At 44.4% G+C, this 18,063-nt stretch overlaps 1 protein-coding gene and 1 pseudogene across 1 annotated transcript in view; both read right to left on the bottom strand.

Moving 5' to 3' along the window:
• The window catches only part of Pgap1 (post-GPI attachment to proteins 1), a 71,593-nt gene extending 68,402 nt beyond the window's left edge, over positions 1 to 3,191 (bottom strand). Inside the window, exon 1 of the mRNA XM_004628609.2 lies at positions 2,457 to 3,191. Coding sequence (XP_004628666.1) covers positions 2,457 to 2,603 — 147 coding nt within the window. The 5' untranslated portion in view covers positions 2,604 to 3,191. The remainder of the gene's footprint in view (positions 1 to 2,456) is intronic.
• Positions 3,192 to 8,843: 5,652 nt separating this feature from the next.
• On the bottom strand, positions 8,844 to 9,997 carry LOC101577123 (annotated as a pseudogene).
• Between the last annotated feature and the right edge of the window lie 8,066 nt (positions 9,998 to 18,063).

The following is an 18,063-nucleotide window of genomic DNA, read 5'->3' as shown; positions in this document are numbered from 1 at the left end:
ATAGGATCACAAGTCCACTTCTTGTACAGCAATTAACCACTAAGAAGAATATATGCAGTGTATTATTTGTTGAAACTGTACTTCCGATTGGATTTGAAACTTTCTCATTGCTATCTGTTTATCAATAAAACTTTGAAGAAAAAAAAAAAAAAAAGGAACAGGCAGGAAGCTTTGAAAGGGTAACGCGGCTCTTGCTTGGCAGACCAAAGATACAGTCACGAAATGTTTGCTCCCGACAGGTGAGTGGAGGAGAGCCACAGGGAGTGGAGAATCAACTTTAAATTCAAAACTTCAGTATTTTAAGCACAGAGTTTCAAATTCCCATACAACCTTGAAAAAAAATGGAGACTAAACTGCTTGTGCATTTCCTGGCCTGGCTGGCTAGTTGAAGCAAATCAGCAGCACAGCAGAGGAGAAAGATGCCAGAAAGAGAAGAAAGCCGGGTAAGACAGGGCGCTTGACACACAGCAGCCTGAAGAGACTTGGAAAGCTGATGAAATGTAATTACATAAAGGTATAAAGTATCTTAAAAAAATAAAAATTAAAAAAGTACCTTTAGAACATTTTCATTTATATAAAAGTGACCTCATTTATCTAAAATTCTCGGAAACAACATTCAAAATGACCCACATCTACAGGCAGGTTTTAACTGTATTTGTAAAAACCTGCTGTGCAAAATATATAGACTAAGACGAATGTAAACACTATAGTGAACAGCATTTTACACCATAAAAACAAAATCTGCTCAAAATATGTGTCAGAAACTTCTGCCCCAGTAATTACTACTGTACTAACAAATTTCTCAGGAGTACAAAACCCCAAGAAAGCAATCTGAGCCAAAATAACTAATACACTCTACTCAACAACAAACAAGCTAAATAGCTCTTTTGAATCAACTACATTAATTTCGTCTTTCTAGTCATTTTATGAGGCAGGAAATTCATCTGTGAGGCCCATATGCTTTGCTGCCAATACTGAGGAAAACAATTTCTACAACTGCAAATATTACAACAGCTTCAGTAATTGTGGGAGTCTAAAAATAAATGGGAATTAGTACTGTATTGTTCCAAAATGCCTTTAACCCAAGTCTTCAGTGCAGTACAAAACTAGTGACCCACTGCAATCTATTTGGAAGCTTCATAATTATTAAATCATAGGCAATGAAAGGGGATTATAAGCTTTATTTCCAGTTTAAAAAGAAAAAAACACTAAAAGCCCATGTATTTAACCATTGGACTCTGGTAAGCCATTCCAGTTCATTTGCTTAGAAATTAAGACAGCAGTAACATGTCAAAATGTTCCCTTCAATTGCACCCGAACCACAACGTTCCCACCCCCTCATAACCACTGGTGCAAAACCAAGGACAGAATCTTTCCGAATGAATAAAATCTAAATTTACTGGAATTTTGCCCACGGGAAAGTGATGCCTTTCAGCAACTGAAATCTTAGGTAATCTTAAGACCCAATTAATAACAGTGTAAGTAGTGTGCTCCCTTCACAGTATCAGGTACACAGAAGCACTGACTTGAAACCTTCATCAAAAAAATCTGCCGTGGTTTTAAAAGTACTGAGCTCTAAAAATGCACTTTATCAATGTGCACTGTGGTGCATATGCATTTTATACAAGTTCTTATACTAGGGGTTCCACCGTTAGGAGATGCACTCCGAATGCTCGCTTCGCAGCACATACACTGAAAAGAGAGATGCACCTGGAAGAAAAAGCATCACTTGGGAGAGATTTCTCCGGACGGTGGTGTCATTTGTGACTATGTTTTCACAGCTGGCCATCAATGCAAATTCTACGACGAAGCGGCTGACTGGGGGCACTCCGAAGGAGCAGCAGCGACGGGATGGGGAGCAGGGGCCAGGTCACTCTTGAATTGCAACGCGGCGGGGAAAGATAACCCAGGACAGATTTTGTGTGCAACTGGTAAGGGGCCTTACCAGTTGGTCGCGGGGAAGCAGCACACACACAGGCGCACAACACACAGGAGTGCAACACGCGCGGACGGGGTCCACAGCGGCGGCGGCCCCAGCTCCCAGGCACAGGTGGGCGCAGGTCCCGGGCACGGGCGCACCCAGCTCCCCGGCGGCTGGACCGAGCAGCAGGCGCCCCGGCACCGCGGACTGAGCGGCAGGCGCCCCAGCCCCAGAGCTTCCCCGGGCGCCCGCACCCGCGCGCCGCCTGCTCTGCCGGACCGCGGAGCCCGCCGGGACGGCAGCTGCGCGGACGGGGACGGCGGGACAGTCCGAGCCGGGCGCGACGGGGACACCGGACGGGCGCGGGGCAGCCACCCGGCGGGAGCCCAGCCCGCAGCGAAAACCGGCTGCGAGGGCAGGAGGGGGCGCCGGAGAAGCCGCCTCTCCGGGGAAACGGAGGCAGGCGCGGGCGGGCGGGGACCACGACCGCGGCTCCGGGATCGCGTCCCGCGCCCGGGCGCCGGCGGACCCTCACCTGGTACTCGGGATACTCAAACATGTAACTCATGCTGCACTTGTTCTCCTCGAAGCCGAAGAACACGTCCCACAACCCCAGGGTGGCCAGAAAGACCATGAAGACGTAGAACGCCAGGTTCCAGAGGTTGACGGAGTGGAGGAACATGGTGCTCCCGTCAGCGCCGCCGCCGCCTCGGGGACCCAAGCTATCACTCCGCGAGCCGAAGTCGCCCTGCCGCTAGCTCGCGAGCCGAGCCCAACCGAGTTCAGCCGGGAAAACACGAGCCCAGGCGAGTCTGGCCGAGCCAACACGAGCCGAGCCGAGCCGAGCCGCGCGCGCCTGCGCAGAGCCCGCCAGACGCAGCCCCCCCTCCCCCCCCCCCCCGGCCCGCTACTCAGTGCGCGTGCGCGCAGCCAGTCCGGACTTGGGGCAGTAGGTCGGAAGGTAGCGGCGGAGACCGACTGCGAGTCCGCGGGTGGAGAGAGGCGCGAGAGCGCGGAGGGGCTGGGCAGGAAGGGCGACCGTCTGTGCCGTGGCGTCCCGGACGGATGGGGCCGGGACCCGCTGGCCCTGCGCGGACGCCGCGCCCAGTCGGTCTCAGGTCGCGGCCGCTGGGCCGAGGGGCGACCCAGGCCCCCGCCGCCCTCCGCCTGTGGCCGAGTGCTGAAGGTGGAAGTCCGCGTTCTCTGGAAACGTCGCGCCCACCCAGTGTCCGGGGACCGGATTCACTTTTGCACAGAGGAGAGGGGAAGGCAGATCAGAACGTAATCACGCCCGCAGCCTCAAAATACGGATGTTGGGGAGAAGGCACGGCCTCATTAAGCGCTGACCCGGCAGCAGATGGGTGTGTGGGTGTGTGTGTGTCGCCAGCTGCAGAACCCTCCTTAAATGGGTTTGGCAGTCAATGCGGACAGATTTTTTTTTTTCCCAGAACCGGGGATTGAACTCAGACTCTTTCGCTTGCCAAGGAAGCGCTTATTCTACTGAGCCATCTCCCGGATTTATCATGGGGGTGTGTGTGTGCATTTTCTGTGGAGACAAAGTTAGGCTCTCCTATTCAAAGTGGAAGCATCTCAAAACTAAACAGAGGGCCGTCCTAATAGCTGAGCGGACTAAATTTAGCGCCTGCCTAGGGAGAGCGCGGTGGCTGGGGTTCGATCCCCGGTGTGCTAATCCTCCGCGTGCCTTGCCAGCCCCGCCCTCGAGGCCCGCTGATCAATGGACATTGGGCATGGTGGCGGCGCCGTAGTCCCAGCTCTTGGGAGACTGAAAACAGGAGAATCGCTAGGAGTCCAGTCTATGTAATGAAACCCTGTAGACCCTGTCCTAAATACAGCAATAAAGAAAAAGAAAAAGAAAAAAAAAAAAAACAAAAAAAAAAACTAAGCGGGAATTTATGCTTTCTCTTGTGCAGTCTCCTAAAGTTCACATTAAGAAATAACCACTGAGGGATGAAAGGATCTTGAAAGTCAAGTTCAAGTCAGGTGTAAACGTATAAATTTAAGCAAACAGAGATGGCTCCTGGGTGTGAAATAGAGAAACAGAAAGAAATACAGAAATGCAGAAACAAGCTCTTGTATTTGGAGATAAATTTGGAAGGTTCTGGACCACAGGTTGGGCAGCTATGGGTAATTTCTAAATAATATGTATTTGGGGTGTTAAGAAGTTCCCGATGTGGAGATGAGGTCACTTGGGTACGTTGACTTTTACAATCTGGTGATAGTAGAGTGTTAAATTTGTGCAGTTGTACCAACTAACTGCATTATCAAGAAGAACCTGTTTTTGATAAGCACAATGTTTAGAGATAAGTGTGATAAAGAGGTACACAGAATGTTGACATATCGTACCTACAAAAGAGCAGCTAGGGTACAGTGTGAATTACCAGTTTGGAGAACTATAAATGTTCTTTTTTTCATTTATGTATTTGGTACAGGGTCTCACTACACAGCTCAGACTTGTAGTGATCCTCCAGTTTTCAGCCTGTCCAGCGCTGGGATTGCAGGTGTGCTCCACCACACAGGGACTCGGTCACCAGCTCAGCGTGCCTAGGAGCGGGACTCGGGATCCAGACCTTGCTCCCTGTGCTTGTCAAAACAGACACTTAGTCCACTGAGCTATCTCCCCGGCCCTGTTTGAAGAATTTTAAATCATGAGGGAAGGTATTTAAGTTACAGGTAAAAAGAATACATTGAATCTCCTTGTTCAAGAGCACCCCAGACAGAACATATCTGCCTCTTACCTCTAGCTTTTTAGCAGTAATATTATGACAAGTCCAGGGCATTTCCACTCTCCTTCATCTGTCTATTCTAGTGCTTCAACTTAATACGCATGTGAAGTATTTGGAAATTCTGTGCAGATGCCCACCATGATTGAGGAATTTGGGGGCAAGGTCTGATGTGTCTGACCAACTCTTCCATGTTGCCAAAGGCTCTGGGCCTTGGGTAGCACGGTCTCACCTGTCCAAGGAGACTGTGGGAAGAACCCTGAACTTGAGGGTGACAATTACACCGTGGCAACCTGCTGCTTGGCTGTCTACTCAGAAGAGTGAGGGATGAGAAGCAATTGATTCTCTGTGTGTAGGTTTCTCTCCTGCTTTCTTCTTGCCTGTCCATCAGTGTCTACCAGAGTCCCGTTCTTCTGTATCTGTCCTATTGCTTGTGCTTTAACCACCCTCCACCAGGCTTTTCAGCTTCCTGGAACTCTTGTTCTGTCCCATTCCACTCGGGACTTCCAGCCTTGGGTCAGTAGAGCTTGGCTCCGAGCTCTGAACTAGTGTGTCTGAGTACTATAGGAGACAGTGGCAAATCCTTGAATTACTATTCTAGAAAACATGTATGTTTCCCATTAACTTCCTCTCCTGTTCTTCAAGCTACTACTTTTTAAGCTCCCCACACTTTTCCCCCTTTTCTTTCAGATTACTGATACGTAACTGTATCTTTATATTTGGAGAGACAGCTTTGATTTTCCGGTGCACATTGCTTCAACTTCTCCTTCCCAGTGTCATCATCTCCACCCAGCCCTAATTCATGTGATACGTCTGAAGGCCTGGAGGCATGCCTGGCACGTCCTAAGCCTTGTTACTGAGTTTTGCTGTCCTTAACAGCATCACAAACGACCCCTCTGGCTTGTGCTGCTTCCTACCACCACCCTTTTCCAGCAAGTCTGTCAAGGTTTCTATCAGTCTTCCCATTTGTGTTCCCTCCCCTGAAACCTATGCCAGGCCGTCTTCTAAAAAAGAAAAAGCCTCTCTGTAGCTGTCATCTGTGGCCCTCACCTGGGCATCTGAGGGTCCTCGAGATGGAGAAACTCACCTCCAGTCCCTCACCACACAAGTGCACCTCCAACCCTGTAATCTTTGTTCCTCATGCCACGGTAATCTTTGCTCACAAAGGTACCATTGGCCTAGTTACCAAGTCTGGTTGGCATTGCTCAATCTTACACAGTCTTCCTGTTTCTTCTTTAAAACAGAGGCCTCTACTGTCTTCCTTAGTATCGCTCTCCACTCACTTTTCTCCTGCTCCTCTGCCTCCCCAGCTCCTTCACAGGTGACTTAATTTTCCTCCATCTTCTGTTGTTAACCTCATGGCTTTAGTGTCAGGCATAATTCTGCTTTCCAACATAAATCCTTCAGTAGTTACTTGATGCCTGCACTAGGGCAGGATTTTCTTGGTTATAAGAAATACAAAATAGCCATGTGTGGTGGTACACTCCTGTAGTCCCAGCACTCAGGAGTCAGGAGGATTGTCAAAGGTTCAAGGCCAGCTTGGGCTGTATAGCCAGACTGTTTCAAAAAAATCCAAAACCAAACAAGCAAAAAGCAAAGTAACTCAAGGTTAAAAGGGGATAGACTAGCCAGGTGTGGTGGTGCGTACTTGTGATCCCAGCCCTCAGGAGGCTGAGGAAGGAGGGTTGCTGTGATTTCAAGCAGCCTGAACTCTGTACTGAGACTGTCTCAAATAATAAAGGAACTAGATAGATTGATAGACATGAGATCTGCCAAATATGGTGAATGTTTAAAATTTTAAAGAAATTATAATGATATAAGGCAGTATCTCCCCAGAGCATTACCTCTAATCTTGAGCACGTTTATCCCGTTGTAGTTGCTACTTTCTGAAGGACGTCTGGAAGTCCTTTTCTATACTTGAGCTGTCATGGCTGCACTATCCTGAGTTGGTGTGAAACACTGACTTTTCGTGATCATTTTCACTTTGAGGAAGAGCCAGCAATCACACAATCCCGGATCTGGTGAGCAGGGTGGCTGAAGACACATGGCAATGTTTTTAGGAGCCTGCTTTTCTACTGGATGGTGTTCGGCAGCTACATTCAATGTATTTTTTATCACACCTTCTAAAGACACTCAGAAAAGACCACTTAGGATCTGCTTGAGAAAGTAGCAAGAACTATGGAATAAATATGTTTGAAGCAAGGGGAGGATTTTGAGGGGGATTAGCAGCAATGTATCTCTAACTTTTAAAGTTTAAACGTGGGCCTTATAGTTCAATCACACCTTGTCTGTAGGTAGAAGAGATCTCAGGGTTCTAAACCTGAACAGAGTGGATGCTGTTCACATGTGAGCGCAGGATGTGCTCGGCTGCCTGAGGCCATCCCACATGCAGGCCTACTCGGTGTAGCTGGTCAGCCTGAGCTGCATTTCTCTCCAGGCTATTTAAAACCCTGCTCAGGGTGTGAGTCGTAAGTCTAGATCTAGATGTATAATCCTTTGAACTAGGCTTCACACAGCCAAGGCTAAGAACTTCCAGCATATGAAAAAGGAAAAGTAAAGTGGAGCCAGAGCTACATGAAGGAACTTGAGCTTTACACAATAGACTGGTGGAAGCTAATTAAACATTTATAAAATGCGAAGTAGTCTTGATTGTTTGGGAAGACCCCATCCTGATCAATGTCTAGCTGGATTGGATCGTGTGTTGGTCCCCAGCTCAACAAAAGGAAGCTGTAGGGTTAGTGTAGTGAAGGACAGAAAGAAAGAAGACTTGTGACTGTCTGTTATAAAGAATTCTGCATAGTATACTTCGATAACTAATGATGAATAGTTGGGTCAAATAATACACAGAGATGTCCAAGATGTACTATTAAGAGAAGAAACAAAATGCAAGAAACTATGTATGTTGTTTTGTCATGTGTGTGGCAGAAGCATACAAAGAATAAGTGAAATTAAATGTTTCCAGGATCAGACAATGTGATGAAGGAGTCAGGAGAAAAAACAATAGATCTTATGGATTCCTTTGTTTTACCTTAAGCCATAAAAATGCAATAAACATGAAGCTGGAGGATCACTACAGGTTTGAAGTCAGCCTGGGATACAAAGCGAGGCCCTATCTCAAAAATCAAAAACAGAAACAAAAAAAAAAAAAAAAAGAAAAGTACAATAATTTTAAACCAATCCTATAAGTTAAAAATTAATGGAAACCATGAATGTAACTATATAAAATTAATAACAAAACTATATATCCCAAAAAGGACATTTCAAATAACTTTAATACATAACTCTTCATATACCCTTAGTGAGATGCATTTTAAAAACATAAAGAACTACAAAGAAATCATAATCTGCAGTAGCTTCTTTGTAAATAGCAATATGGGTTTTGTTACTCAAGAGCTCTTCTCTTCATATTTAGGATAAAGCAAACATAGTCATACTTATGATAAACTGTCAAGAATTTTAAAGATTATTTTCACTGAAAGATGATAAGGATAGTATTTGAAGAAATTTGTTTGTTTGGGGTTTTTTTCTTAACATTTTGTGATTTATAGTGACAGTCACCAAATGTTCTATGGCTCTCCAAGTCAGAGGCCTTTGCTCTAAGTCAACAGCCCGAGAGCTTACTGAATACAAAGCCCTTCCTCCTTGCAGGTCAGCCTGATGCAGTCAGATGGGACGGCAGGTAAAGATCCCTGAGGGATGACTTGCCTCACCAGCCTGAGCTGCCCCAGGCCTGAAGGAGGGCATGCAGATAACAAGACTTCTTATCATTTCTGCTCAGACCTCAGCCCAGGCGGCTCTTTGCTAAACTTTTCCATTCTCTCAGATCACATCAGGTTGAAGAGCCCAAACTGGACTCTTACTGGTCTTGCTCACTAGCAGAGTCATGAAGAGGCCTGGCGGCAGATCTGCCCTACACAACAATGCTAGTCTAGGCTGTGGTAGTAGGCATGTTGGCGGTGGTAACAGGTAGTAAGTAGGCTGTGGCAGTAGGCTCCTCAAGTCTGAGGAGTAAATGAGCAGATGGAAGGGAGATTTCCCTGGGCCACCTTCAATCTTCTGTCTACCCTAGGCCAAGCTGAATTACTAAATGAATGACACTGTCTCTGCCATAGCCAGCCATACCTTCATTATTGCTCCCTCCCTAATCCCTGTGCCCCATGGCAGGGAGCCCAACCGCAGGCTCATAGGTTATTCCGCTGAAGTGCCTCGTACAGGTTCAGGTAGGCATTAAGCTCCTCTGTCAGAACCTCCACAGTCTCCCACTCCCCAGATCGGCTTGACTTTTTGATGGCATCTGCCGCACTCTGCATGTAGAGCCCATCCTTGAATGAGGCCGCCATAGAGAAAGGGGTGCGGTCCCAGGTGCAGCTGTTCCCTTGCCCCTGGAAGGACTGGTACAAGGCCTGCACCATGTAGACCATGCCCTTCAGGTAGAGCAGCGGGACATCCTGAGGCCCCTGTTCAGGCAGCCCTGCACCCACAGCCAGTGAGTCCCTCACTAGCAGCTCCTTGTGTGGCAGAGTTCTTTTGCCCATAGAGATCAGCTCCGCGAGCAACAAGGCACCCCGCAGAGCCCACCACCATGACTTCATGCACAAAGGTGCCTGGCACATTGAAGTTAAGTATCACTGTGCTGCATACTCCTCTACCCATGAGCATTTGGAAAAAACAGAAGTCATTGCTGCTGACATGCCAGATGCCTCGGATGCCAGAATTCTGCCTCACAAATGTCTTGAGCAGCCCGTGCACCTTCTCAGCTTTCTGGCCGGTCAGGTGGGTCAACAGGTCCATGATGTAGGTGCCCATGGTGTGCAGGCCCCCGCCACCCAGGAGCACCTCACAGACCCAGACATAGCTGGGGCTGAGCAGGCTGGCTATGTAGATGCGGGCATCACAGATTGTCACCGCGCCAACATAATGCTCTGCAATCAGCTGCTTCGTGCACGCGAAGGCAGGCAGGAAGCACAGCACGTTCCCCACCAGGCTCTTCAGCTGTGCATAGTAGCAGGAGGCTGTCACTATCCGGAAGGAGTCCATGAGGTTGCTGCCTTCTCACAGACCACATTCTTCCCAATACCTAGGGCTTTCACAGATATCTGCCGGGTGAGTGGAGGCGGGATGTTGATGCACACCAGGTTCACATCCTGGTGCAGCAAGACATCGTCAGTGCGGCTGGTGTAGAAGGTGATGTTCATCTCCTCGGCAAGCTGCTTTGCCTCCTCCTCTGTCTTCCCCCACAGGGCCTCCACGGTGAACCCTTCTGCTCTTAGCAGTGGGACAAGACCCGGGCTGAGGTGCCAGTCCCAAACACGCTCACTCCCGGCAGCACCTTCATCCCAGCCTCTGCTCACTGCCTCATCTCCTCACAAGGGCCTCTAGCATGGAGCTGATCGACCACCATCCTGGTCAAGCATGGCTCCTGGCACGCTGGCATCACCAGCTCCTCCCCACACTGGAAAAAAACATGGATCCAGACGGATCTCAGAAGAGTCTCACCTGCCTGCCTTGAAACAGACTGGTGGGGTTAAGCGGATACAGTAATGTAGGGCCCAGACACTGGTAACACGCTGCCTGGTTCTCGAAGAAATGTTTTTAAAAGATGATATAGGCCAAGTCTCTTATAGGTGTTAAACCAAGGCATACAGACTACTAAATCAAAAAAAGAGAAGGAAAAAAGATTAATTTCTTGTTAAAAGCTCTGTCTGCTTTTTGTACACTGCTTCACACCTTAAAATCCAAAATTGGTAATACTTAAAATTTTGAAACATGTTGATGTGTTTACTTTCTAAAGGAAAGACAATAATAGATATTCAGAAATAGTAGCACCGGAAATAGAAGAAAAGTGGGACAAACAAAACCAAAGAAATCCAGAGGGCTCCTAACTGAATAGATCATTGTTCCACCAGGAAAAAAAAAAAAAAGGGAAGGTCTCTATAGCTCAAGTCCTACTGACTTGAATCATACAGCTATGTAAAGAAATAGGAGTAAAATCACAGACGAGGTTATTTTGGCAGGAAAGGTACTTTCTACTTTAGACATAATTTTAGCTGGATATTTTCAGGAGGCAATGAGGCATGTAAAGGTTTACTATGACAAGGACCCCAGAATTAGCAGCATCCAAGGAAAAGCTTTAATAGAAATCCTTATGTAAGCCTAGGATTATATTAATGTCAGTTGATAGTCAAGATGGCGACCAAGGTTGCAATCCCAGGAGCATAAAACTAAGAAAATAAAGGCAAGAAAAGACTGGATATTGATGAAAAGTTGCCAGAGAGGGAGAAGAACGGGACAGCTGTATTCAGAAAAGGGGGAGGAGACAGCACTTGTGGGTCTCACAGTTCACAGATGACAGAGAAAGTGCAGGCCTGAGACCAAACGCACCTAATGCCCTGATGTCACTTAGGAACTCTGTGCTTAGGGAATAATGGAAAAGATCCATGCAAAAATATATGAACCTGAGGACTGCTTATGATATAAAAATGTCTGGAATGCTCTACATTAGCAAACAGTAAATAAATTATATTTACATGATGAGTATCAGGCATCAATTACAGCAATATTTTGAAGAGTTTTATGATAGTGGATAATGCTAATGAAAGCAATGGAGGAAACAAATGTATGTCCATAATATCAACCACAAAATGCTTAAAAAGGTCTTAAAAGAATATGAGAAAATGTTGACATTACCTTTTGGTAATGTGGGTATGAATAATTATTTCAGTCTTTTTATTTTCTCTATTTTCTAAAACTATTATAATGAGTTCATTTTTAAAATCAAAACTTGCTAATACACTGTATCCTTATATTGAAATGATTCAGATATATTTATATATATTTAGTGATACATCTTTATAATAAAAACTCTAGATATATAGATATGTCATGAAATTTAATCTTAGGTTTTCATGTTTGACATTTGAGGAAAGATTTTTGTAGGAGAGCAGCTGGTTAGGTGTCAGTGTTGGTGGCCTTCTTCCACTTTACCAGTGGTAAGATAGAAAGCCACACCCGCACTTAACGCAGTGTTTGTCTGCAGCTCCCATTGTTCTCACATGCTGTCTCTGTTCTTGCTGGGTTTATTTCCGTTCTGGTGGAATTAGATCTTTTGGTCTTTCTAACAAGATGGGCCAGTGGATAAGCTCTCATCCAGTGTTTATGTCTGCAAATGTTTTTATTCTGCTGTTGGATCTGGAATTCTGCACGGAGGGCTCATTTCTCTCAATACTCTGAAGACCCTTTCCTATAATTAATGGCATCTCTGGGTGAGATGGTGGTTCGCAAGCAGGTTGCCATTTCTTTGTGGAAAAGCCCCCTTCCCTGTCCTGTTATTTAAAAGACAGTTTCCTTCCTTGACATTCATTCTATAGTTTTCAAATGATGAATAAAGGTGTGATTTTGGTAAAACTAAAACTTTGGGATTTAGAATGTTTTTCTAATTCAGGAGATTCATTTTTTTATAATTCTGGAACTGTCTTGACTGTACATACTGCCTTAAAAATAATGCCATTTGATGTGTTTTGGAGCGTGTCATTCTGCCCTCTGGCCACTACCCCTCCCAAGCCTCTTCATTTCTCTGCTGAGTCCTGAATGAATTCCCCCAGACCTCTAACTTGTGCTGTTAAATGGTGCCTGTTATTTATATCATCCAATGAGAAATCTCTTCTTTCAATGAATATTATTTTTTGATGATCATTTTGAGAATCTGTTGGTTTTTAATTCAGAGTCGTGTGTGTGTGGTACTGGGGAATGAACCTGGGGCCTTTGCACTGAGCTACATTCCAGCCCTTTTTATTTATTCATTTATTCTATTTTGAGGCAGAATCTCACTAAGTCACTAAATTGCTCAGATTGAGTTCAAATTTGCGATCCTCCCCTCCTTGCTTCTCTGGTGCTGGCATTACGGTCATGTGCTACTACACCTGGCTCCATTTCTTATTTTTAAAAATAATTTCATTCTAACCTCCTGAACTCCATTCCAACTTTTAAAAATCTCTTTCTATATTTTAAATACGCTTATTGTGAGAAAACTATTTCTGTTCCTCATTATTATTTCTCTCACATATTGCATACGCTATATCTCACGATGCCAGATTTCCTCAAATACTTTGTAGTTTTGGCTTGGGAGCTCATATTTGCATGAATTGCGTCCTGGCAGGATCCTGTGCCTGCCTGTCACAAAGGCATTCCTGTAGCTGGACCTTACACCCATTGCTCGGCTGTGGCTTTGTGCAATCAAAGGCTGAAAGAACAGAGCCATCCCCTGGGAGCGCGTGGAGGGGAGGCTCACTGCCAGTGCTCCTCCTGTTTGGCCGTCGCTGTGCACTGCGGGGGTTTCAGCACTTGTGGATTTCTCTCTGTGGCACTGAAAGATCCTTCTCTTTTGGGGAATTCAGCAGTGTCGTAAAACAGTCAACCGTTTCAGCGTGTTTGGCATGAGGATGAAAGCGTGTGTGAACTCCTTTCTTTTAAGCTCTTTGCCAATGTTCTGTTGTACTTCAGGTAATTTTAATTGCTAGAAGAAAAACACCCCTTCTAGAGCGTTATTTCAAGTGAATGGTGGAGACAGGAGAGAAGGCAGATTAAAATGCTTGAAGAAATAAATAAATAAATAGAATACGAAGGCTATAAATACAGGCTACCTTCCTCCCCCTCTCTTTATTAGCTATCATCTATCATTACTTGTCTCTGTAAGAAGGCATTACGTGCACCGTTTTTTCTATAAGCAAAAGGACATAAAAGTACACTTGGGTGGAAGGATAGGAACCAGTGAAGAAGGCTCTCAGACGAAGAGGATAGGGAAGAGAAACATCTTTTTCAGTAACATGAAGGAAAAAATATTGAGATGGAGAAAATTAAGGCGAGGGCGTCCTCCCTGGCTGGGCCACCTCGGAGAGGTCAGAGTCAGGCTGGGCGCCCGCAGGCAGACGCAGAGCCCCGGGACCGCAGCAGGGGGAGAGCCGGCCAGGGCCCGGGGCTCAGCAAGGGCTGGCGCCGCCGCCGCGTACACGGAGCCGTCCCCGAGAAGGACATCGGTTCCTTGTCGATGTTCCCGTGGCTTCTGGAGTTAACGAGGTAACTGATGGTGGTGGCTGGCGCACGCGAGAAGGCGAGCGCCCGCCCCGGGTACCAAGGGGCTGTGGCACTGCTTCGGACAGTGTTTCCGAGGCGCCCTGCAAAGCAGGCAGGGGCATAGTTTGCTCCAACTTCCTGTGGGCTGAGGCCACGCTTGCCAGTCTACCTGCGTGTGGGCGCGTCGTCGCGCTATTTCTGCAAGCTGGGTCTTCAACAGATGCGCTCTCAAGAGTCGCGCGAAATGGAAGCGCTCACGCGAATGCTCAAGCTCAGTGCAGCTCGGAGGACCCTTCGGTTCTGTGTGCTCCCAGGAGTGTCTCGCTTTCAGCAGACCTCTGTTTTCTCATGCAAAATGAAGGCGTTTGACAAATGAGTTTTGAAACCGTGAGACTCGTGTGAATTAAAGTTGTAAAACTTTAATTTGTGTAATATTCCACAGAAGAAAAGACCACGTCATAATCACTCAATAATCACCTCTCCGCTGGCATCTCCAATTATTTTGCTAACATGTCAATTTGGGTTTGCTTTTGCTCCCGTTGGTGTTTCTTTCCTGGAGGCAAAGCTTGCCTTCTCAGCGCAGGGCAGCCTTCCCCCTTATCCCCGGACTCTAGACACAACAAGAAGAAAAGTCCTGCTGTGATGTGGGAATCTAGTCGTTTGCTAAATTTAATTTGACCAAATTATATTGATCTGAAAGCTTGACTATCAGCTTTTGTTTTTAAAGCTTTATTTCTTCTTTTTCTTAAAAAAATGGCCCCATATACACTAGGTTGGCTCTTAAAAACTAAATTCATCTTAATCAACTGGTTTCAAGCCTTGTCAAACTTGTTATACCTCCTGTGGAATTATATGTAGTAGTCATATCACACGTATTTGCTTTTAATTTCTTTGACAATAACTCAGACATTCCAGGTACAATCATAAGCCTCACCTTTCCTCTGATGCTTCAGAGCTTAAAAAGAAAACATAATGCCAGCAATTCTGGCTGCCAGCTCTGTTTCCAAGGAAACAGAGTAGATCATCAAAAGCAAAATAAGGATTTTCAACCCGATTACCCCTTTCCTCGGTTCAGTCTTCATTGCTGCAAAATGAAACACAGCACAATCTCAGCTTTGCAATCTTGAATTTAATTGTTTGTGCTGTCACAATTAAAGCCAGGCGGAGAATGTAATCTCTTGGGTTATATGGTGGTTTGCCTGTAGAAAGAGCTCACCTCCTTCACCAGGATTAAGACTGCCTGGTGAATGTAAAGCACTCTGTGCATCTGCTGAAGAGCCTGATGTATTTTAACCTCTACAATGTCAAATGTTTCCATTATTGAAATCATATTTTATATTTCTTGGGACTAATATAAGAAAGGCGTGGGAGTTTATGACCGAAGAACAAAGACTTTCTGCATGAAAGGCTTTGTCTAAAGAAATAAGAATGAAAAAAGAGAAAGCAAACGGGGAAATAACCGGACCTCCCTTCCCACCAACAGAACACCACGGTGGCATTGGGCTCTGTCCCACCGATATGTGCTTCCTCGGAACGAAAGTAGGATCCTGAAAGACCACAGCTAACCATATTTTGTCAGGGAGATAACGAGAGCGCAGCTTAGCATTGTTATGTTACCCAGTGGTGCTGCATGTTTTGTAAAAAGCAGTATTCCATGATGTAAAAATTTTTATAGTCAGAGAAATCTTTTCAGGGTGAACTGCACAATAGAAATTTGCTATTGTGAAAGAACAGTTTAAGAGACGTTAGATAACATCTTGATAATTTCAGATAATGAATAGCGAAATGCAGGTAATAGGTCTAATGGGCACGAGTAGTTAATGTAAGTGTTATTTGGGGTTTTCTATTTTCTGCTTCTAGATTCATTTCCTGAAAAGAATTCAAAGGTCTCAAAAGTATGGGCTCTCTAAAGATCTTTTTATACCTAAGCCCAGTGGAGGGCCTTGGAATTGAGAGTACTCTCTAAGTATTTTTGAATACATTTTAAGATTAGTGAAAGCAACACCCTATACTTTAGTTAAAAGCTTTAGCTACATTTGGGCTTCTTGTTAGGAAGTGCAAAATTATGGCAAACAATTTAATTGCAAATAGTCATAGCCAAGGTAGATTATTTAGTACAAAACAACTCTCAATACTTACAGAAACATGCAGTATAAGCTATGAATTTGGGAGACTATGTTAAAAGAGAGTGCCAGTAACACGTGGTTGTGTCAAGAGACGATACCACAACACACGGAGCAGGGTGTACTTGTGTTGAGAGTGGCGAGGCACAGACAATGGCTAGTGCTGGCTAACATGCATGATGCGTGTAAGCAAAGCAAGGACTTGCGACCTTTGGAGGGGACAGTGAGGGATCAGGACACGTGTCCTCTGCTGTGTATTGAGGAGGTTTGGCTAGATGAGGGGTCGGCACCTTCCTATAAAGAGCCAGATAATAAATACTGCTGGCCTCGAGGGCCTTAAGTCTTCCGAACCAGCTCATCAGCTCTGCCTTCACGGATGAAAGGAGCTGCAGCTAGCAGGAGAGTTCATAACATCGCTGTGCGGTCGTAGAATTTGATTTAGAAGACAGATGACTAGGAGGAAGGGAGAGGTTCGGATAAGTCCCCCGGCTAGCCATTCTCTTGTTTCAACAATATTTGAAGATAAATGCCAATTTGTCTCATTCATGCCACTAGTTTCTTTAGTTCATTGAAAAGAGTGTTGTGCTTTTGTTTGTTTCTTCTTAAGAGAGAATTTTTCTTTGTCTATGATTTATATGTCTCTGAGTAACATTTTGGCCATTCTGCTAAGATTGCGATACACAGTATATTAGCCATCACTATTCTCTAATTATTTTGTTATAAAAATCTACTTTTTTCATAGAAGAGGTATTCTCTAATATTTATTTTACCAATAACTATTTGTATTACATTAAAATTTTTAAAAAGGAGCCTAGAGGGGATCAGATTTGGCCTGTTGGCCATGGTGTGTAATCCCTAAACTGGAAGATACATCAGTCCATATTCCACATTCCGCATCCTTTATCTGTAAGTGATAAAATGAGCCAACATAGATTTTCTGATTTTCAAACTCATTGCACGTCTGTCAAGGAATGTGATTGATGGCGAATTTAGGCTTATGATTCAACTTTTAGCTAAACAGGCCCATGTTTTACAGCTTTATGTAGTATCACATATATATGTATGAAACGTTGTGACGTTGCTTGATATAGCATTATGACTAATTTTATAGTAGGTCCATTTTTATAGTAATGTACTTGCTTTTTTATTAATCCAGTGAGCAGCAAGACCTAGAAAAGCTTTAACAATGACTGTAAATTTCAAATAGTGATGAATATAGTAACATTTTGGGATTTCAGCAAAACAGCAATAGGATGTGAAAGTATGCGATGTTTAAATTTTAATGAAATGCAAGTACATATTAATAAAAATATAAAAAGCACTCTTCTATAGAAAAATACACTTGATTTTAGCCAAAAGGCTGAAAAGCAATTTCTATAGAAAAATAAAACACATTTTTATAAGGAAATAATTAGAGAATTACAATAGTTATATATCAGATCTTTTTTTTTCTTTTCAAAGTTTTATTGATAAACATATAGCAATGAGACAGTTTCAAATCAAATCGAAAGTACAGTTTCAACAAATAATACACTGCATATATTCTTCTTAGTGGTTAATTGCTGTACAAGATGCAGACTTGTGATCCTACTTACAAACACCATTAGAAAAAATCATTCTATTCATTAAGAGAATGCAACTATATATCTATCCCAACCACTTTGAATACACAGATACAAAATGGACATTCATAGTTATACCCCAATTTTTTTATATCAGATCTTAAAATAATGACCAAAACGTTTATAGATCCATTTCAGGTTTTTTCCTTAATTATTTTTTGTTTTTAAGACAGGGTCTTGCTATGTAGTTCAGGCTGGCTTTGAACTCACTATGTAGCTCAGTTTGGTTCAAACTCAAAATGATTCTCCTACCTCAGTTATCCAAGTGCTGGGATTACAGGTGTGAGCCACCATGTCTTGCTAATTGATCCGTGTGTGTGTGTGTGTGTGTGTGTGTGTGTGTGTGTTCTGTTTCATGAGATGGGTTTCACTATGTAGTTCAGGCCAGCCTTGAACTCACTGTGTAGTTCAGAGTGGCCTTGAACTAATGGCCATTCTCCTGCCTCAGCCTCTTGAATGCTGAGAGATCCACTCATAATATCTGCAAGTATAATTTTTGCATATTCAACCATGTAGAAAACCCCTCTATGGAACTTTAAGGAGATATAGTGCCTTAGATTTATTCATTTGTCTTGTTACCTATTAGT

The sequence above is a fragment of the Octodon degus genome, unplaced genomic scaffold, assembly GCF_000260255.1.
Source record: "Octodon degus isolate 3935 unplaced genomic scaffold, OctDeg1.0 scaffold00025, whole genome shotgun sequence".
NCBI lineage: Eukaryota > Metazoa > Chordata > Mammalia > Rodentia > Octodontidae > Octodon > Octodon degus.
The sequence above is the reverse complement of the archived record's forward strand: the minus strand, read 5'-3'. Positions and strand labels throughout refer to the sequence as shown.